Genomic DNA, 23,682 nt, shown 5'->3' with positions numbered 1-23,682 from the left:
TCTCTTCTAGGATGTTACACTGTCTTGTTTCTCTACACTTCATTCATAATGCTGTAGTTTTTGAGTAAATATGTTCCTGTGGGCAAAAGTCAAACACATGTTTTTTTAATTCAAGCGTTCCTAATATAAATACAGGGGCTCTTCAGTGAGGAGAAGTGAAAAAAGCATATTTTAATAGGCTCAATATGTGTACAAATACAGGTATATTTCAAACTTGATACTCTTCGTAGCTGCTTGTCTAAGCTTTTTTGTGTTTCTGTTTCTTCTTAGTGCCTGTATTTGAGCCCATCTTAAGCATAAAAAATATATGATATATTTTAATTCACTTATCGGCATTGAACAGCTTCCCTTCTGTTTTCTATCTGCTACTGCTTCCAATGCTTCTTTGTGGACAGTGCGATAGTGGCTGGGGATTAGCTGGAAATAGCGGTTAGTTCAGACCAGCATGTAAACCAGGTAAATAAATGACAACTCAAACACTGTTGAGAAAAACACATAATCTTATTTACCATTCCCTGGAAGCACTGGTCCATTGGTTGTGACAGAAAATATTCCAGACTGCCCCTGAACACACATACTGTACACTCGCCTGACTGTTATTTGTCACTCTTTTTAGTCTCAAGCCTCATACAAGAATACCGACTGTCAAATATTCAAATATTGTTCCAGAGACATAAAAATTTATACTTTTAGGCTAAAAAGATAATATTCAGATGATTAGATAACTCATAACTAAAGTTATTGAGACATTTAAATTTTGCAACAAAAACTCATTTTATCTAGACCTATGTTATATTGCAGTGCGTCTGCAGTCAGATGGTAGCAGTAATGGATTGCCGGATGTAGGAGTAATGGATTTCTTCATATAAACTCAATAAACATTATACAGATTAAGTATGATGCAGGACTTACTGTATAACCTAGAAGCGAATACTGAGTGCATAATTACGTTTCCTGGTAACTGCCAGAGCAGTAAGTTACATTAAGTTGCTTCAAATCAAGAGCAATTGTAGAATAATAAAATATTGTGGCTGGCATCATGACTTCTACTTACTTTTACTGAGCAGAAACTAAATGTAGCTGACACTTGGTATACAGTAGGATTTACACAAAACCAAATCTTGCATCCACTTAGGACTGTCCTGGTTTTTTTTCCTACATGATCCCGATCCCAGTCATGTAATAGTGTGTGTCATGCTAATTCTTAATCCTAATTCAGAATTTATTATTTGCTACCTAATACAGCTACACAGCATAGCTACATTAAGCGTTCTTTAAAGTTTTAGTTTTGAATTCTGCGCAGTTTTCGTGTAAGGGAATATAAACAGTAATAATACTATAGCTATTGTGCATAATTGTAAATTTTTCAAAAGAGGATAAAACCCTATTTGGTCATATTTTAAGAAACGGTGTTTAAGCTTCGACTGGCTTCAAATCAGAAAGTGGTCGATAGTTAGCCTAGCCTGCTGATGCTAGTGCAGATTCCTAACAGACGTTAGGAATCTGAGGCATTGATAGCTCCTGCACACCAAGTGCTGTGTTTGTATGCCATTTGTAAGGGGGGGGGGTCTAGTTAGCATTAGCTGTGTTTCTTTCATTGTCCAGTTGTGGTGATGGTAAATGAACAGAATGTCAAAACTCACAGCAGCAGGTAGTCCTGTAACCCTTAGCACTTTGTACATTATCACTTGAATTAAATCATCATTTGGGGTAATGTAGGGAAACGAAATGAAGTTAAACACTCACCTGAGGAACTGCCTGTGTGTCTGTTGGAGTAGCTAGTAAGTAAGCAAGTAAGTACTTTATTTATATAGCATCTTTCAAGAGCAGAGATGTCACAAAGTGCTTCACAGAGGAGATAAAAACAAAGACATACATACAGACAGAGAGTATAATAAAAAAATAGATTAAATAGAAAAATGATGCCACGCAAAGCCTAAATAAGTAGGTCTTGAGCTGCTTTTTAAAGGTGCCCTCACTGTCCACAGATCTTAAATCCTATGGATGAGAGTTCCAACGTTTAAGAGCCACAACCTCAAAAGTGCAGTCTCCTTTAGTTAAACCTTGTTCTAGGAACAACCAGCAAACCCTGATCAGAAGATTGTAGAGACCTGCTGGTAACTAGGACCGCACTAGATCTCTAATGTAGGCAGGAGCCGGAACATGTAGAGCTCTACAGGTGATCACAAGGACTTTGAATCGGATTCTGAACTTGATGGGAAGCCAGTGAAGAGAAATTAGATTTGGTGTGACATGACACCTTCTGGAGGACCTGGTCAACAGTTTAGCAGCAGTTTTTTGGACAACTTGTAAATGATCCAGGGTTGTTTGGCCAAGGTAGGTGAAAGGAGAGTTGCATTAGTCAAGATGGGACAATATAAAAGCATGGATTAACATTTCCATCTCTTGAGACACTATGGGCCTGAGCTTTGCAATGTTTCTTAGATGGAAAAAAACGAGAGCGAATCAGAGACATAACATTGTCCAAAGTCAGAGCCTGGTCCATATTGACACCTAGATTTCTTATGGATGATTTAACCAACAAGCTGAGAGACCCAAGACTATCCTTTATATTATGGTCAACATTAGGAGGGGCAGAAGTGAAGATCTTAGAGTTTGACTTGATGTCATTAATCTTGCCCAAAAAGAAAGAAAGGAATTTGTTCCATTCCTCAGATGAAGAAATTGGAACAGCATGTAATGTAGAAGTAACAATATTACTAATGGTGTCAAAGAAACCTTTAAGATTACGCTGATTATTAGATTCAAGATAAGAAAAGTAGGTTGCTCTGGCATCCCTTATAACATAATTGAAAGATACTTAAAGTTCTTTTAAATGAAAATAGTGGGCGTGTAATCGGGTCGATTTCCATCCATTTAGACAGCAAATTTTGTTGTTTATCCAAAGGGAGGACTTGATCAAAGGAGCTGATCTAGTTTTAATAAGAGCCACTTTATCTAATATTGAGAGGCAGTGTTCGTTGAGAGAATGCACCAACTAGTTGACATCACCGTGCATATCAGAGTTGAAATGGAAAGTGGCAGAAAATTTTGTAGCAAATGAATAGAAGAGAGAGGCTTTTAAGGATGCGAGAGCTAATGATACAGCACAAAGGTGAGGAATCCACATTAAATGACAAATCAAATGAAATACAGTTGTAATCAGTAACAAACAAATCCTCAGAAAAGAATCAGTATTAATACCAAAAGTAAAAACAATGTCCAGGGTATGCCCTCTGTTATGTGTAGGGCCTGATGCATGCTGGTTGAGATTAAAAGACTCTGTAGTATAAATAAAAGACAGGTTGGAGAAAGGAGAGTCTGACATTACCAGCCATGGGTAAGGGGAAGCCATTCCATGGAGTAATAGGACGAACCCAGCCAAAGCTAAACAGATGTGATAGACACTGTTTTCGAACGACACCTCACCTCCAGAGCTGTCTCCGCTTCACCTGGACTCCGGCCCTTCTGCCCCTCCTCCTCTGTTTGTAAGCGCTCTGGTGCTTCAAACAACGGTTGATGCCGGCCACTGGCACAAATGGCGGTGACGAGGGTCGGAGGAAACAAATCCATGGAGTGAACACACCATGATCCACTATAGAGTCTCTGATGAACTAGAGAGTCTGGCGATTGTCAAAGAAATACATGCAAAACAGCACTTTGAAAATAAAAAGTTACAATAAAGCAGCTCTGATAGCTTTCAGTGTCGATATCCCTACTCAAACAGTTTTTTGCTATACTTTGTTCATGTCCACTTCCCTGTGGTTTTCAATGGAACACAACTGACTGGTAGCATTTCTGGAAATTGATACAGTGACAATAAAAAAAATCTTAATTGCTTAAGGCATAATCTAACCAATGCCAACAATTAAAATGTGCCTCAACTGGCTCAGATACTTTGAAACTGGTTTGTGACAAGGCTAATGTTCAGTTTTAGTAGTTTTGATGATTCCTCTTAGGCCAACTAATCTGCTCTATTAAAAGGGCCTCATTATGCCAAAAGAATTTCCCCTCATTTGAGACTGTAACGCTAGTTGCAGAAGTTATAAAACTCATAAACAAACATCTGCTTAGCTGCACAGCCTCCACGAGTCTTAATAAACTTTTGCTTTACTCTTCCTTGTAATTATCACCGCCAGCGGCATTTCTAAAAATGTCGATTGCCAGGTGATTCCAGTCTGTATGTTTTGTTTAACACTGACGTTATTGGATACCACGAGCATCAAACATGCCTGTGCGTATGTTTGTGTGTGTGGAGAAGCATGTCCTGGTTACGGCTGTTGAGGAATTCTGTTTGCATTGTTCCGCCGGCTTGCACGCTTAAGAGGAAGGTATCACATCTGCTAATGTGTGTGTAGTGAGAAAGAGGGAAAGAAAAGCATGTAGGGGGAGAGCGAGAGAGGGAGAGAGAGGGGTGCCCCTGTGTGAACCAGGCAGGCCTGTAGCCTCATGCCAGCTCTGTGCTGCTGCCTGCTTACGTCATGGAAAGAAGCATCAGACTCTGAACTTGGCACGGCTGGGAACAACTAGCAGGGACAGCTAGAGTTAACTACAATCAGCCATGCTGCACTAGCTCATCGTGACCCCTCTTCACACACAATACACTCACTGTGTCTGACTGGGTCCATCGGTTAGCCTGCTGTTTTGTCATGAACCAAGATGTGTTTTTCATTGAAAAACCTCAGTGGATGCGAAAAGAAAAGCACACTGTAAGTTTAATTCGGTATAGTGTCATGACTTCTGCATTGAGTTGACTTGGCTAGAATCCAAAGGCTGTTTCACACGAGAAAACTTTGGTCTCAAACCCAATACATTGAACTAGCACTGTCGGGTTAAATATATAGGAACATCCTTTCTTCAGGAAACATTTGAGGAGAGTTTAAACTGGTGTCGCCAATTCACACTGTAAAACGCCCCAAAATGCTTGCATGCGTTGCTGCTCCAAGACGACTGTATGCATTCCACGCTCAGTCAACTGCTGCTGACTTACAGGCTCGTAAGGAAAGAGCTGTCAAAACGAATGTGTGTCAAAACAATATAGTTGCACTGCAATATCCTGAAAAATGAACAATAACAGGGCTCCTGACTGCAACTAAAATGACATATGTGACCATTTTGTTTAGAGTTTGTTGGTTAAAATTTCACGTGGTTGCATTCGTGCAAGTGCATGATGATCATTAAGCTGTTTTGGTTCCCCTCCAGCATGGGTACTGCGCTAGCCATTGTAGTTGAAAATAGTACTTTTAATTCTTTGCTGGTTCAGTTGGTCTCTGCCTACCTGCACTTTGAACACACGTACACTGATGATGAAACGCACCAAACAATCCATTCAGCTGTTACTGTGTATCAAAGATGAAGCGATCTATAGTTGACTATTTAAAAAAAAAAAAAAAAAAAAAAAAACAAGATGAAGAGAGAGAGCAGGAGGAAGCTGCTGGAGAGGGAGAGCAAATGGAAGGTCCCGACTCAGACACAAATGATGAGATTTCAGGTGCAGGCAGGGAGAAGAAGAAAGCCAGTGAAGAAGAAAAAGTTGAAAGAAAAACTACTTTCAACAAGTTGTATCATAGTACCTGTGGTTCCAGTACGAGGGGAACGCTGTGCTGTGTGTGTGTGGTTTTTTTTTTTTTTTTTTTCTTTCTCTCCCAAGCAATGTGGCCTGTCAATTGCAGGCAACTCTAAACTTGTTACTGGGTCAACACAGTTTAAGCTTGAAACTTTGAAGTTGCACAATGACATTAAGAAACACAAAACTTGCAAGGATTGGTTAACCACCTCAAACAGTGAGCCCCTTTCCACTTCTTTTTCAGCAGTTAGATGAGAGTAATTTCTCAGCGGAGGAGAATAAAACGGTCATCTAGTTCAGCACTGCCTCCTACATAATGAAAGAGGTGTGACCAAATCATGTGCTGGTGGAACCAGCTGAGAGGGTTGGTCGCACCACTGCGACAAGCTAGTTTGGAGCCCTGAATATTGTGTATTGTATATACTGTATGTCTCTGTAAATTGTGGCTGTTATATTTAGTTTCCCTCAGTTATTCATATCAGGGAACAGCCTGGCAGATCATGTCTGCAGCTCAAGGGAATTCCTTGAGGAAACAAAATTGTTTATTTTATGACACACCTTGGTCATAGTTCATGGCCATGTTTGCACCAATTTCCACAAAACCTGTTACAGCACTCACTCTTTCGCCTCTTTTGATCTACCTCTCGTTATCTATGTAACTTTCTCACCGTTTGACTTATTTTGCAGAGGCTGTGTTTTCCGACAGGGCCTCTTCATACCAAGCATGTTTGGAGCAGTTTAGACAAACTCCGCAGTGTTAACTTGTTTAGTTCCGTTTATTTAGGCAGGCTGAAAGCAAACTGAATTGCAAAATAGATGAGTGCAAATGTAAATCTCTTCTCTAAGAGAACTGCACTGGAACTGTGGAAGAAAAACTGTAATCTAAACTATTTACAGGAATCTACCTCTGATTTTAAGGTTCTAGCGGTGGTGTACAGAAACAGATATCTGGCAGCCAACACTTACTCATACATGTACAGCTTGATAGAGCAAATTGACACAAAGTTTGTGCCGTTACTCATTCAGCTATTTCTTCAAGTGTTCTTAACTGGTATTAACATCAGAGACGGCAAATGACAGGAAAGACTGCAGAAACATCCATCAGGCTTAGTTACAGTTAACAGTACAGATATTTTTGACTTCTCCCATTGCAAAAAAATTCTTAAATGCTAGGATCACAAGTTACCAGAATTCTTTTCAATGAACAAGCTGTGGGCAAATTCTTGGGACTTAAATTAAGCCCTTGGTTGAATTTTATAGGACCATATGAATCTAAATAAGGTGGAAAGCAAAACTATTAACTACTGATTGGGGAGGCCTGTGATACATGCAGTGACTAATGCTTTTTCAAAGTCTTTGGTCATCATTTCCTTCTCATGGCAGTGAGTCAAATCAAATCCTGTTTTATGACTCTCACCTGGTCTCAGGATACCCCAGACTTTTACACGTAAGCAAAGTAGGATCATTTGCCTGCTCCACGTGTGCAGTAGACTGGGTTAAATGGGAATTTGGCATCGCTGCTGCGGTAGTATAAACAGTGTTTTGCATTGCACCACACTGAATTGGATAATCCCAAGGCCAATTTGCATTGGAAACTTCTCTGGATCGTCACAGGCCAGTGATTGTTTCAGGTCCCCACATCCAGTCTTGTGATCTGTAAATTCAGAGACGCACAGTGTTGATAGTTATCAGATAGTTCATTGATTTGATATTTCGTTTAAAGACTCAACCTGTAATTATATTATAGCTAGTGAAACCTCTGTTGAAACTCAGAGCCTACTTGACATATGCATTGTATTGTAATTAAAGCCATTTCATTTGATTTTATAACTCTAAATAGAAAAAATAACTTGATAAATCTCCAGATGGTATCCTGAAGCCCCATATTTGCCATACTACTGTATGACCACATAAGCTTTTGAGTCAGTGAGTGCACCACAGTTGAATAGTAAAGCAAAGAATCCTTGTTGTACGTCAGCTCACAAACTCTTCTGATCCAAATAGGAACCATGAAATAGGACTCAGGCTCTCCTGATTAGGCCTCATCAAAGGCCCTTTATGTCTGGTCGATGATATTTGGTGCGCAGTGCAGCTTTTGACCTCCGTACCAGGTCGTGAAGATGAAAAAAACTGTAAAACACTGGTTTATATTCTTTGGCTTAAATAATACCAAAGAATATAAAGAATGATGTTGTTAAGACTAAGTCTAACAAAGTTCACTATTGAAACACATTTAACTTCAACTGCTTTCAGTGCTTACACTTCAGCTGACACTAACTGGCATCTTCTTTCGGTTTATACACTTGATGTGTCACTAATTTCCTTCAGGACTTCCACCTCAGCTGACATTTCCAGGCCAGTTTATCATCTACAGTATGCTTCGAATGACATTTCACCTCCTTTCAGTGCTTGAACTTCAACTGAATCTCATTTTAGTCCTTTCACTTTAATTGACACTTTACTCGAAGGCTACACTTATGTTGACACTTGAACTACATTCAGCGCTTAAGCTTAAACTGGACACCTCCATATCAAACACATCAGTGTCTGACATCCTTGTGGGGTTGAGAAATGGTCCCATATGGCAGCGCTCTCTTAGTCATGTCAGCACGGCCAGACAGGCTTTTCTTACCACTGCCACAGCAGCTTTGACTGTCTGAGGCTTGTTTAGACAGACCACTACTGTTGTTGCCCATCATAAAATCATGTTTTTTTTTTTTATAGATGCAGTATTTGGCATGTTAATATTTCAACTCAAATGTCAACAGAATTGCCTGTTAAAAGTGGTAGATAAAATTAGAAATTGGTCACAGGTTTGCTCTTTGCCAATGTAAAGTAAGGTCGCTGGTTGATGCTGTTTGGTTCTGGGATGATATCAGTGGTAATTCTGGTAATGAAATTACCACCTGTCTGTTTGCCAATGTGGACCTGAATTTACAGTGTGGAAAGATAAACAGAATGCAGTCGATTAACACAAGCATGTGCATGTTAGTGTGTGCACACAACGTACACGTCCCACACGTCACATTTGAGCCTGACATTAGTTGCAAGCTCCTTGAGAGTGTGACCTTTTCTCATGTGAGTTGATAGGTCCACTAATCTTTCCAAGTTTGAGCTGCTGTAGGTCCCTGCTGCTGGGTCATCGAGCAAAGTGACAAGCCATAGGTTGATGGAAAATCCATAGTGTTATTGCCATACATTACTTTTATTTCATTGGGCCTGTAGTGAGCATAATGCAGCACTGAGGTGGGGTGCTGGTGAAGTAGCAGGGCTCCATCGGGGTCCAGGGACCATTTGTAGCCCTTCCACCCCCCCCAATACCCGGTGACATTGATGTATTGCCTCTGCCTAACATCTATAGGCCCGGGCCTGTGAGTGCTTGTGAGTGCTGTAAATCACTCAGTGGTATTGATTTCTCATTAGAGGTCAGCCACTCTGAACACCTCTGACAGGGTGCTCACAAACACCTTGCCATGTGTAAGAGGAATGTTAAAGGAAAGCAACATGAGGTCATGTGACTCTGGGAAGCCTAGCTTGCAAGAAGTGGATTTTTCCTTTATATATATGTGGAAGCCCACGTTCTAATAAGCAGTGCTGACGTATTCCCGGAGCAAAGGAGTTGTTATTGTGAGCGGCGTGTTAGCACAAGTGGTAGCGGGTCAGCATCTCTCACACCCTGCTGTTTATCCATACAGACCAGCAGGCACAGCCCTGATGGTAGATGAAGAGGGGCCAACGTTATGCTTGTGGAACAAGCTCACTAAGTGCCTTCTGCCTACATTAGCAAGGCACTTTGTCTTGTGTAAATATAGTAGCATGTCACAGAGTTAAGTTAGGAAGAATTGTAGAGGCCCAGGCGCCACACTCATATAGGTTTTGTGCTCGGCTGAATAATTCAACTAGAGTTTTGGTTATTTTGAGCAAATGGGCTGGCTGTAGCGTTGTTACAGCTGTAATGGATGCACTTGCCATGGAAAATCAAGTGCAGTTGAACAGTTTGTCCTTTTCCCTCCTTTTTGACCAGTTTTTCTCTCTCTTCCTTCACAGATAGTACAGTCACATAAGCCTCCCTTCTTGGCAGTGCACTGTCAAGAGGTGGGCGGGAAGAATTATGAGGCGTCCATGTCACACGTGGATAGTTTTGTCAGGTAAGTATTGGGCTCATAACGTGTTTATTTGTACTAATTGTTTTGACCATAGTGGTAATAGTTGAGCATTTTATCTAATAAGGAAACACCCATTTGCTGGCTTGTGCCGCAAGCGGGAGTAGTCTGTTTTAAACTGAGCGGACGACTCCCCCCACTGGTTGCATCGAAATTGTACGTCAGTCAGCGCGGCAGAATGTGTTTCTTTCTTTCTTAAGAATGTGCCTTATGGTGTAAATCCTGGATCAGGATAAATATTAACTTGACTGAATTCATTTCATTTGAGTTATTTTAAACGTGGTTCAACTTGACAAACACCAAGATTTTCACATCTCCTGATGTATGTGTGTCTTTTCTGTCCATCAGAGAGCTATTGTCCAGTGATGCCATGAAGGAGTACAGCAGAGCCCGCGTCTACCTCGATGAGAACTACAAATCCCAGGAGCATTTCACAGTAAGTGCTGTTTCATACATTAATGGTGCATTTGCATTCTACGGGAAAGTACATGCAAAAACTGAATTCTAAAATGTTTAAGGATGAGTCTCTGGCTCAACAGGGACTTGATTCGATTTGATTTTTAAGTTTGCGATTAGGTTCAAGATAGATTATTAGTTTTCTATTGTGATTTAATTTGATTAATCTAAAAACATTATTTTAGTCAGGACCGAAACTATGTACAAACTCAGAATAACATGAAAAAAAAATCCTTATTCTCCTTCAAAGTGGAAATTAGTATTAGACATTATTCAAAATTAAGACACGAAAAGTAATGTTTCTTTTATTTCAGTAAACACTGACGACCTCAGACTAGTTGCATCAAACAATGCTATCAACTGGAAGTCTGCCTTCAAACTGATGTAAAGCCTGAAAATCCGATACATAAATAAAAAATGAATTTAACAAGAGAAACAGTTTTGCACGTTTAAAAGAATGTGTTTCTGTATCTTAGCCTAAACCATTTTACTGCTGCGGCAGCAAGTAATAGCAGGAATAGTAACGGTACTGGTTTCAGGAATTAAGACACTTTTATGTTAAATAGGACATTCAGTTTTGACAGACCCCCCTCATTTCTCTGAATTCTGACATCACTAACAAGGAAACATCTCAGAGAGTGAAAGTGAACATGTGTCACCACTCTTGAAATTCTGCAGTCACAGCTCTTAAATTAGGACACTGTGATGGAATTTTTGCTTGTGGCTGATCTGTAGTAGGTAGAACAAAAACTACCGTACACTGGGTGCATGCATGTTGGTTGTGAAAAGGACGATGCAATTTTCACAAACAAGTCTAACGGGTCAAACGAGTTTAAATTCAAGAATGCATCATATAAGGGGTTTGGCATATCAAGATTTGAATACAGCACACACTAAGACCCACAGATGGACTACAAACGTAACACAAGGACTGCAAACTTTCATAAGCTGATTGACCTGACGCTGTTGGTTGATGCAAAGAAAAACGACGTACATGTACTTAAAGGGATCTACTCATGAAGTATCATTATACATAGAGAGGCATTGGAGTAAATGTTAATGAACTCAAGACTGAATTCCCCGCTTAATATACCTGTAACAATGAAACTGCCTACCAAGCTGTAGAAACAGCAGATGGCCACAGGATGGCAGTAGTCGTTTGGAAATAATTCAGTTGTCAGCATTCATGTTAAAACTTGTTAAATGTTTTGGGACTGCTTACTTTTTATCATAAGGATTTGTTAGCAATAATGAATTACTGAACACTAGCTTAAAGTTACTTTTAGTTTATAAAGGTACGTTTTAATACGTGTAATTTTAATCCAGTTAATATACATGCTCAAAACACTGGGGCCTAGATAATACAACTAAAGTCAGCGAAAATATTTGAATTTGACCGGTTTTGTAAAATATCTAATCCAATAGTACAATAGTGGGATAATGTGTTACACTGTCCCCGGAAAAAGGCGCATATTAATATACTATCATCTTCATATAAAACATTTCCTGTTTAACTGACACGTCAATAAATATTACTAACCTCTATGAATATAATAAGGCCATGTATGAAATGACTCTTATGACAGAACCTTTTAGTCCTCATTCATTTATTTGTCCCAGAGCTCAACAGATGTGTTGAACATGGCCTCTTGGTGGAGCCAAATACTCAAACCTCACAGCAGCAGCAGTAGACTTAAACCTTGGGCTCTGTGATCATCCTGTGGATCACAAAAAGCGTGGATTTAAGTGTAGTTTTATGTCTGATGCTAAATTGACAGTTGCGGGTAGGTCAGATGATCATTTCTGCATTCCCAGGAGATTATGAAAGAAAAAAGGACCAAAGAATAACATACCGATGGGGTGGACTTCGGACCTATGGACCTTGGCCCCAGTTTTTTTGTGATCGCTGAGTTGTGTCTGTTATGGTTTTCCTCCGTGTTTTTGGCGTTATCACCACGCTACACTGCACCTCCACAAATGCTCATAAATCACAGCACCCACTGAGTCACAATTGCTCTTTTCAAAAAAATATTACAAACATTGGCCTTTAGAAAATATAATTATCTGCCATTTCATATAAGCCCCACTAATATCCCAGCATTATGAGCTGTTTATTTAATGGTGTTTGTCTATAGATTAACCTTTTTGCTGTATTCTCATTTTCATCAAATAGAGATGGCAGTTTGTGCTTCTCTTTGTGAATCAAGGAAGCGGAAAGAGAAACATCTGATGTGCTTTCTATGATGTTGATATTGAAATCCTGGCAACAGTAAATATGAATAGACTCTTCAGTCTTTCTCACACAGGGCTTGCCATTTAGCTTTGATGACATCACCCATATTTGTTTTCCCAATCTTCGATTTTTTTCCCCCGTGCTCCAGGGATAATTGTTTGTTGTCTGCCCCGCCTGTCAATTTTCAGATAATGTAAGTGGGAACACTTTTCTGGGTCCAGAGCTTCCACTTTATATGAGTGTGTGTTCTGTTGTGTTTTTGTATGCAGTTACGTGAGTGTCGTTTCTTCGGAAGTAGACAAGCGAATGTTTTGGATGAGCGGGAGTGTAGTAAAGTAGCAAGTGTATGGTAAAAGCCAGTCAGATTGTTTACATGCCTGCCCAGTGTGAGAGTGTGTTTGAACTGCATTTCTGTGTCAGTGAAAGAGAGGAATGTGATTGATAAATGAATGTGTGAAGTTCTGTTATCAGAGACCCTTTTTTTTTTTTTTTTTTTTTTTTTTTTTTACGACTGTGATTAAAGTTGAAAAATTATTTAATCAATTAGGTGATTGAAACAAACTTAAATGGCTTCTATTTTAAGTGATTTTTTTTTTCTAAGTAAAAATGCCACAAAAAAAAAAAAATGACAGTAAATTTAATTTCTTTGGGTTTTGGAGTGTTGATTGGACAAAACAAGGACCTGGGGAACTGTGATGTCTTTTTTACTCTTTTCTGTCATTTTATGGACAATGCATTAATTGAGAAAATAATCATCATATCATTGGTAATAAAATTAATAATTCCTTGAAGCACTAAATGTGATTAAATTTGAAGAAATGTTAAAAACCAGAAATATCTATTTAACAATTTGACTTGGGTTTCTTTGGCATTATTTCAAATACTGTAGAAATGTATAAACCCAAACCCCCTTAAAGTTTTCAAAATTTGAAATTCAGTTAAAAAAAAAATCAGTTAGTTAGTCAGAAAAGTGGATTTGAAATTAACCTTTGTATTATTTGTTGAGCAAAAATAGTTAATACTTGAAATCTGACAGATTTCCCCTTAAGTCCAGCCTGCCGATACACAATCTAAAGTGCAGTGTAGAGGCGAGAAGAAGCTGTAGCTGATAATTCCTTGATGTTGAAATGCTACATGTAGCACCTTGATGCTGAATCTGAACAATGGGAAGTCCGGGCGAGCTGGAGCTCCTCCTGCCCTCCCAGAGGACAGCAGCTGTGATAGGGAAGAGCTTGACTGACACGTTCCCCCTACGGCGGAGCCCGGGGCCTGGTGTTTTACAGCCCTGTTAAGGTATACAGCAGGTAAAATGTCAATTAGGAAGGCCCGCCCTGATAACTCAACTCCCAATCCACTTGTTCTTGGCCATTAATATTTATCGTGGGCCTGGCCCTGGAGCTGCGGCCCATGTCATCTGGAATGATGTGCGCTTATGTTACCGCTTCCTGACACACACTTGTACTCTGGTGTCTGTGCAGTTTAACAGAAACGCGTGCAAACCTTCATGCACAAACGCACACCCACCAACCATTACACAGTCTAATCAAGCAATGCCCATACGCAGACAGTGACACACAGTGGCACACCCTGCGTCCCGAGCCCTCAGTTTTTCCAGGGCATTTTAATGGGAAATTAAAGGCGTCCCTCATGTCTGTGATCTGCAGGACGGGAATGAGAGCAGCGATAGAGGATAAATCAGGCTCTGTGGCTTGACAGGACACCGCTGTCTCCTTTTATCCCATGGCTGTGTGTGTGTGTGTGTGTGTGTGTGTGTGTGCGTATGCGTTGTCACCAGGCACTTTTTCCTGTCTAATCTGTGTCATGGATCTAATACCGCTCACACTGGAAGTTTAAAGCTGTTGTGCATGTTTGCAGTTTGTTGATTTCATTTTAATGGAGTCAGTGTCTTCTGTTAAAATACAAATTACAAATGGTTATTGTCTTCAAATGAAAAGCAGGTGATATTCAAGTGTGAAACACGACGTAAAAGACGTTTCGATTTGAAAGGATTGTAGTGTGGGCGCAGTGAGCATATTACATTATTTGGAATAAAGGAGGTATAACTGTAAGGCTGCATGTGAATTTAATTTCAACTTAATATCAAATTAATTTTAATGGGAGATAAATTGCACTTTAAATCATAAAACCGCCAAGGCCGTGTCTTTTCTGAACAACATTAAGATTTTAACAAAAGCATACATTTATAGTAAACAAGCTCCTCTAAGATTATCAGATAATTGGAAAAGGACAGGATGACATACAGTGGAAGTCAAAATTTTAATTTGTATATAATCTAGTTTCATACAAATTGCATTTGAAGTGCAGTACAGCAAAAGAAGGGAAGGGAAATAGATGTGAGCAGAAATTCAAAACCAGATCCTTACAGGGAACTTCACAATACTTTGTTTAGTAAGATAGAGACAAATTGATTTTGTAAATATTGATGATGCACAAAGACTCAGTTGGCCGTTAACATAAGAAAACCTTTAAATTAGCCAACTCCTTGGAGAAAGCCAAGGAGCTGAGAAGAAAAAGCCCTTTATCGGATAAACCTTAGGCTTTTGAAGTTTTTTTTCTTTCACCTGCTGTTTGGTATACAAAGAATTTTAAATTTTAAATATATGTTATGAAGTGTATATATAAGTACACATTACTTAATAATTTATGTTTTTAGTTTAGTTTTCTATATGTACTAGCAGAAGATAAAATGTGGTGTTTGTAATCCCATGTAAGATGGGCCAAATGTTTGGCTTGACATGCAAATAAAAACTAAGAAAATACTTAAAAACAATAATGATTAGGGTGCAAATAAATTATGCTTTGAGAATCCAAAACTAAATAAAAATGACTTAAGTTGTGGTTGCAAGTCTCAGCCCAGCAGTTAAGCTGTTCCATGCTTTTTCCGCGCATAAATACTGACTGCAGTCTCATCAGATTTAGAGTGAGCTCTCATTTTGTTGCGGGCACCAGAGGAAAAAGACCAGTCTCTTTGTCAAAAGTCGATCATAAAATCAGCAGGGACAGTGTAGAGCAGACCCATGCAGGTTAAGCACATGCTGTTGAGAAAACGCACACAAAAAACCCCAAATCCTAATTGAGGTTTTCTTTTAAAAGAGAAGCTGCTGGTTTCACCCCCACAACAGCCACATGTTGATAAGTCTGTGAGCAAGGCACAGGAACCCCACCTCTAGTCTCTTAGTGTAAATTTAAGGCTTTCAACAAAATGATTAACAGCGTCAGATAAAGGCCTTATGTTTGGCTGGCCTGGCTAAGCTGCCTCCTGATCTCTGGTGAGTAGAGCAGCGCTGTCAGTAGCTGCCAGCAGCTCAGCCTCCCTCTGTTCCAGAGGTGAGTCCTTAATTCCCGTCCAGCCAGCAAGCTGTAATGCAATCATCAGTACCGCTCTGCTTGGCCAGGAATTTATGAACACTTAGTGTCCCTCTGTGCTGACAGGGCCTCAGCGTGAGAGTGTTTACGGTATTGCCCAGAAATGCGTGTCTCTCGCATTTATCGCCCTTTTTTTCCCCTTTTAACTGCATCCTATATCACCCCCCGTTCCACCTTTTTATGATGAAACAAAACCAGGTTGCATATAGTGATTATATACTTTCCAGAGAAAGTGGGGTCATAGAGGAGGGGTCTCTGTGTACAGTCTGTTGATTTTACACACTGAGGTTAACTAGCAGGAGCAGCCCTCCTCCTCCCTCCTCCACCTCTCAGCTCTGTGTTTAAAGAGACCGCAGCAGGCACATAAGCAGGTTAAAATATTGCAAACTAAATCTAAGAGAGCTCTTATTTCAATATGGTGAGAAGTACGGCACCGACTGGGGCCACTTGAATGGAGTAGATGTCAGCTTGGTAATATCGTCGGGCCATAACTCTCCTTGGCCATCACTCATACTCTCAGGGCAGACATAAGTGCATACACACACACACACACGCATATAGTGACAAAGCCTAACAAACACCTACGCGAGCACGCACATAGAAAAACACACACACTCTGGACATGTGTTGAGCGACAATCAATGAAACTGCCATCAGACTTGAGTTATGAGGCAGAGAGAGTGGGCATTCCCCATGTGAAAATTTTTTGACCGAAAATGTAGATATAATTAATGGATTGTGTAAAGAGGTGGAGAAATTGATGCATTTATTAGGAGGAGTCAAATCTGTAGAACTGAGCCTTTTGCCCTCCTGGATCATCAGTGCACTGGGCTTGGGCTGCTCTCACACACACTCGCCCACAAACTCACACCAATCCTCTTCTCATAAACAGTGCTCTGATAAAGTGGTTTACCTGTGTGTGTGTGTGTGTGTGTGTGTGTGTGTGTGTGTGTGTGTGTGTGTGTGTGTGTGTGTGTGTGTGTGAGACTGTGTTTGTGTTTTGATGGGATGTAGCCGAGGGAAGTAAATCAGTTGTGTTAGAGGTGGAGGTGTTGTTGTCCTGTTGTGGAGGGCGGGGTGTTGTGGCGGTGAGTGTATGTGTGGTGGGTGGAACGGGGGGCCACAGATAATGATGTGATTCCAGCAAGAGGCGGGCTGGGTGTACCTCGCCACCGTCCATTATGATGTGCGGCCCCCAGCCACCGAGGGGGCAGAGTGAAGGTGAGCCTGTCATATCGATCTTTTTAGTGCTAAAATATGAGCCACTTTACTCTGCTCCCCGGCGCAGTGATGTGAAAAATAATAACTCGGACCCAAATTAAAAATATTGATCGCTTAGGAGGTGTTGAGAGCAAATAAACACCCTCTGAAGGATTTTTATCCCCCCTCCACCTCTTATCCTCCTCTCTCCTCTGTCTTGTCCCTCCCCGCCCAGTGAAAGGCCCGGGTCAGGGATGGTGGCTAGCTAAACTGTAAAAAAGAAATCCCACCATCTTGTCGCTCAGTAGCCTTCATAATACCCACCGACCAGCCTCTCGATGCTCTTTATTGTTCACAGACACAAATCAACAAGCAACCATCTTTTCAGGTACTCTCTAACACTGATTGATTGGGGCTTGACTTCATAATCTGGCATTAGCTCGGCTCTATTCAGGTAACCCCCCCCCCCCAAAGTCATAATTTTTTTGCACATCCGAGCTTGACTTTTTTATCCCTTCCTGCGGTAACAGATGAGCTGACACAGGGCCATCAAATGGGTGGGAAAACAATTGCCACAAGGTTAATTTTATTGCCTGCTCCATGCATTTGTGAGCAGGCGGGAGGTGTCCTCTGCCCGGGTCCTGATGAATGGCTGTGCAGAGCGGGCAGGAATGAAAATGAGAGGGGAGAGGCCAGGCACTGGGAGCCAGAGTCTTGCCGCTCTCACCTGAAATTGAAATTTTTCTGACATGCTCAAAATTGGTATTCTGATATATAAGAGAGGCAATGTTCCATTTAGTTTGATGATGAAAGCCGTCATGTGTCCCAGTCAATTGCATTTTACGACACCCACTTCACCTCATACATCCAAAGAAGGTTAATATCTGCACATCGCAAATGGCGGATGTCAGATTGTCCCGAGTCTGTAGGAAAATAAACTACTTAGTGTATCTAAATGCTGTCGTAATACTTGGCCGTCCTGGTTGCAACACTATTGATTGTCCACAACGACGTTGTTCTGTTTTTGAGGCCAAGGTGCGATGAATAGATATTTGATGGAGCGTGGAGAGTGGGGCTGGACCAGCATCTGCATCTCAGTGCTGTGTCAGTGGGGATGAGAGCCAGGCGTTGGGAGGAATCACATGCTGCCTGTTGACATCAGTGAGAGGGAGCGGGGCCGGAGCTGGCGATATCTCCTGTTCCCCCCTGGAGCCGGGTCCTCCCGCTGAAAGCTCACTCCTGTCTGCTGGCGTAAGGCCCTCACTCTGTGTGTCTGTGTGTGTGTGTGTGTGTCTGTGTGTGTGTGTGTGTGTGTGTGTGCGTGTTTCTGTGTGTGTTAATCGTGTGTTAATGCCTGTGTGTGCTTTTACGTCTATGTCTGTGTAGCATTACTGATATAGGGCTATCTCCGGCCAGGACTTTGTCCACACATATCGATTCCTCCTCCGCCACCGGCTGTAGCCTCTTCATTTGCATGGGCCAGCTGACCCAGGCAGTCAGTGGCCATTATATTCCCATTAGCTAATCTCTCAGCTTTCATTTCCATAATCCTCTGTCTATTGAGAGCCCTCACAGCTCTCACAATCCCGCTCTCCAAGGAGAAAAAAAGACCCCCACTCACCCCATCTGAGTCACTTAACTCTCCAAACATCTGCACAGCAACATGCATCATACACACACATGCATATGTATATTTAAACACTGCAATGATGTCATATTAAACCATGTTATTGTGTTATATTGATTTTTATTGCCAGTGGTGGAAGTACTCTGATCGTATACTCAAGTAAAAGTTGCAATATCACGGGTAAAAATCCTGCATGCAAATTTTTACAAAAGTAAACATAAGTAACAGAAGTATTATCTACAAAATGTACCTCAGCATCAAAAGTCAGAATACTGAGTGTTACATTATTATATAGGTTTATGTATTAACATGTAAGCAGCATTTAGATGGTTTAGCTGTTGTAACTTTTAACTACTACACATATTGTTACGTAGGTAAATCCATCATTTGTATATAACATCTTAATCTGCATAGTAACTAGTAACTACAGCTGTCAAATTAATTTAGTGGCATAAAAACAACATTTCTTTCTGAAATGTAGTGAAGTGAAGTCGCATAAAATGGAAGTAATTAGGGGTACCTTAAAACTGTACTCCAGTACTGAAGCCTTAATCATCATAAATGTGCCATGCTGCCTCACACCATCTTTCACCCAGTTTATTGATAAGAACAGACTATTGACACACGTTTTTTCAAACCTTTTTGAAATATAAATCTGATCAGCTGAGCATTAGTTCCCTTTTTCATCAAAGCCGCACAGTGCAACAGTGGACTGGACAGCGCTGGAGTTTGCTCAAGGACACCTCAGCATGCTAATGAGAGACAGGCACTGCTCTAAGGCGTACGATTCTCTACATGCCTGATAGATTTGCAGACTTCTTAATTATTAGCAGTCTGTAGAGAGCTAGAAGATTTAAATAGAAAGTGTGGCCGACATTTAAACAGGTTTGTTTTAGTGAGTAGAAGTGTCTATTACACTGGATACAGAGATTTGGATCAGCTGTCTCCAGTTGACGCACTCAGCTCCCACGTCTCCTGTGCCAGGACAAATGGACCTTAATCACCCTCAGCAGAGTTCTCCCAGAGCGATAGCTTCCATTGATCAAAGGGGACCTACCACCTACCACCTACCACCCACACTCCACCCTTAACACCCCGCCCTCTCCAAATGAGTTGATAATTAATAAGGGCTGGCTCTGCAAACCCCAGTCAACAGACGGCGTGATGGATCGGACAGCTTGGATGCAAACCAATACAATGCCAAGCTTTTCTCCGGCCCTCTGAAAGGCCCCTGGGTGTCCTTTACCCTGCATGATCAGGCATGCATAGGAGCATCCACCCTGCTAATTAAATACAGACAGGTTGTCCTTGTTTTTCAGCAGGGATGCTTTCTATCTGTTCACTATTGGCATGTATTTAATAATTCATGGAGCTGCATCACTGAGGACACGGCTCAGGTTTTGTGCTGAAGTGTTGCACACTGTGCTAAAGTCCGTTAGATTTCATAGATTTAATAGCTCGTAATACACAGTGTTCACTTACTTCAGAGAAAAGTCATTTGAAATTTTCCGTATTTGCGCTCTGATTGTTGATTAAATGTTTCTTAACCCACACCTGCATCCTAAATGCCAATCGTGTATGATAAAGATGGTGCACATTAATAACAATTAGCATTCAGATAATTCCTAACATTCATTTGAAGCAATCACACCACTGTGGGACATTTGCTGTGGAGCTGCCAAATAACTACAGGTCCAGGCGATTTCCTTTACCTGTCAGGGAGGTGGGTCAACAACAGTGACAACAGCATCACAGAATTATTCTGTGTAATGAAAGCTGTCTGTTTTTTTTTTTTCTCGCTGAATTAGCTGAGCAGTGACGGACACATCCATGACTGATATATATACCACTGTGCTAATGGCTTCCTTTTTTATCACTACGCTTTCTCTTGTTTTGTCAACGTGTTAGCTGCTAATTCTAGGATATGGGCATTTTCTGCCGAGGAAAATTCAATCAGCTAGTTGATTAGACTGACTCAGGGCTTCACAGGGTGGACACCTAGTCACCACTGTTTATGTAATTGTTCTGTGTTTCGTTGTCATTTGGGGTAGGTGTACGTGTTAGAGAAAACGGGGGGAAATGAAGATACAGAAAATAGAAAGTGCAGCTGATTCTTAATGATGTTAGGTTCCATCTCAGCAAGGCTACAGTTGCAGTAGGAAGTGTGGTTGTTGGGCCACGTGTGGCCCCTAACCGGTGTGACTGGGTGTAATTGGTGAATCTGGTTTAAGAGGAGTGGAGGGTCGCCGGCTATGGGCTGTGAGCCTGTCATAATAACAACCAACAATGTGATCATTTCATTTCCTTTTCACTTAGACATCACCTCGCTTCACATGAGACAAGATACACACACACACGCCCACACACATACGCGCACACACACACACACACACACACACACACACACACACACACACACACACACACACACACACACACACACACACACACACACACACACACACACACACACACACACAAGGGGACAAGGTTAATGTTGGGCCTCATTTATTTCACTCTAACAATGACTCTAAATAGCCTTTCAAAAGCCGACTGAGGAGGGAGACAAAAATAATCAAATCACACAATTACTGCAGGGCTTCATTCTATAGTTAAGTGCATTTTTATTGTGTATCGTTTCTTTTTCTCCAGCACCCTCTCCCACCCCTTCCACCCGCTCTATTTTTCCTGCCTCCCTCGGCAAGCGTTCTCTCCCTGCCACTTCTCATCTAATATGTCTGTAATTGGGTTTGGTTGTACAAATCAGATTTCAGCAATTGGGTTATCCTCCTCTGAAATTGGAGAGGTCTCTGGGCCAGCATGGGTGGAGAGTTAATCTGCTTTTGTTAAGCCCTCCTTTTGGTGGCTGCAGGGGCAACATCAGGCTGTGCCAGTTAAAGCGTTTTACCTGTCACTATGGACATGGCTCGCAATTTACCCTCCTCTTCAAAAAAAAAAAAAAAAAATTCCAGCTCACACATACACTACACACATCCCACCCTCCCTGTTTCTCCTTGGGCAAATAATGACATTTGAATCAAGCATTAACAGGCTTAATTACTTAAAAATGGTCATTTTAATTTACACTGATATAGTATTGATCACACAAGCAGAGATTAAGGCCCTCAGTGGAGCGGTTGATGTGGAATTAAACAGGGCCTGGTCCTCCTGGGGCCCGCGTGGCGTGTCCTGCTGCAGCCAGAAGAGGAATGACATCCTCCCCCTAATGAACTGACAGCATGCACAGACATGAATTTCAGGCCCCACTGGAGAAGGAGGGAAATAATGGGGTTTGGGGAGCAACGGCGGGTTATTCATTCACTGCCATGCACCAATTCTCCTGTGATTCATCCCCAGGCCCCCAGACCCCCACTGCCTGTTTGCCTGCCACATTCAGCCCACCTGACCTTTCTCCTGCCTAAGTGTATATATATATCCCCTCCCTCCTCTGGGAGCACCTTGCGCCATGCCAGGTATCATGTACCGAAGGAGGGAGGAGCATGGGGGGTGTTAGGGTGGGAGAGGGAGCAGCGGGCAGACTCCTGCAGCGAGACGCCAGCCGATAATCTAAACGTCTTCCCCAGTGGTGGAAGTGCTGGTCCGTGATTCTCCCTCTCATCCTGCCTCGCCGGCCTGTCTGAAGAAGACGACATTTTCCTGGGGAATTGATCTCCTCGCTCAAGCCCGGTGTCACGCACAGCTGGTTAATATCGGGGGAAAAATCATTACATTAAATCCAAGTAATTTCTCCTCAGTTTGAAGAAAGCCTGTGTCTCCTGTGCTAAATTCTCTGATGTGGAGTAATTACAGCAGTAGAAACAACCTCTTGACACTTGTCTCCAATGAACACACTCAAACAATCACACTCCACACAAGTGCTTTTAATGACTTAAGCTCTTAAGAGTGAAGGGCCCGATAAGAATAAGGTTGGGGATTTGAGCAGACAGGAAGGAAGAGTATTCCACTGCATTTGCTATACCTGACATGAAACATTTCCAGTGAAAATCAATGTATGATTTTACCTTTATACACTATGTGATGCTGAACTCTGAAAGACAAAGGTTGTAGATCTTAAGTACAGCAGTTAGGAATTTCCTTTTTTTTGTGTGTGAATAGAACAATTATCAAAGATGCACTCATCATGCACAGTGAGAAACGTCTAAAATATTGCATATTATTTCTTTATCTAAAATGGCTTTTTGTAACTATTTTTGTATAACAATCAAATATCTAGTATTGGATTTCAAACATGCCAATCAGGTGAAATTATTTTGCAAGTGCAGTGTTTGGAGAATTGTCTTTAACAGCCGATAATATAGTGAATTAATGTGGTTTAATATAGTATTACTTAATATGGATTGGATCTAGCCTAGGTGGTAGAGTAAGGTTTGCGGTTTCATCCTCGGTTCCTCCTGTCTACATTCGGAAGCGTCCGTGAGAAAGAACTGAACCCCAAATTGCTCCTTATGTGTGTGGCTATATGGTTGAAGGTTTAAGTCAGTTTGGACAAAAGTGTCTGCCAAATTAATGTAATGGAAGGGCTAGTCAGCAGTAAACATTGGACCTGAGATGCTGAAGCGTAGGGATGGGCAATATGGATAAAATCCTCTATCATAGTATATGAAATTTTATATCATGATATCAATATATATTGTGATTATAACAAATTCTCTGGAAAAATACTGAGAATCTGTTACTTTGGTTAAAAAAAAAAAGTAATACTAAATACTTGACAAATTTAGCCATTCATCACAATGATGTAAACATCAATTAAAAATCCAATACTGCTTTAAAGCAGTCCTGCTCATTGATTTGTGAAATGTCCCACAACTAGCTACAAAAGATAGTAGTATCCAAGACGTAATAGCACTAAGTGCAAACATATCAGTAGATAGCTGACAGTTAACAAAATGAACAAAGAAAAGTAAAAAGAAAAAAAGAATGGTTTATGGAAACAGGTACCCATTAGGGCTGTCACTTTTAAAAAAAAATCAGTATTGGCAAACGGCCTTGTCGTTGTTGGTAATTTTACCATCTATGTTGAAGAACC

General features: G+C 41.1%; 1 protein-coding gene across 2 annotated transcripts in view; it reads left to right on the top strand.

Annotated features, from left to right (window-relative positions):
* LOC120796548 (inositol polyphosphate-5-phosphatase A) overlaps positions 1 to 23,682 on the top strand; it is a 139,896-nt gene that overhangs the window by 38,983 nt on the left and 77,231 nt on the right. For both annotated transcript variants that reach the window (XM_040139524.1, XM_040139526.1), the window contains exons 3-4: positions 9,614 to 9,714; positions 10,078 to 10,165. In XM_040139524.1, the coding sequence (XP_039995458.1) occupies positions 9,614 to 9,714; positions 10,078 to 10,165 (189 nt within the window). The remainder of the gene's footprint in view (positions 1 to 9,613; positions 9,715 to 10,077; positions 10,166 to 23,682) is intronic.

This window comes from Xiphias gladius, chromosome 11, assembly GCF_016859285.1.
Source record: "Xiphias gladius isolate SHS-SW01 ecotype Sanya breed wild chromosome 11, ASM1685928v1, whole genome shotgun sequence".
NCBI lineage: Eukaryota > Metazoa > Chordata > Actinopteri > Istiophoriformes > Xiphiidae > Xiphias > Xiphias gladius.
This window is presented reverse-complemented; position numbering and strand designations above follow the sequence as displayed.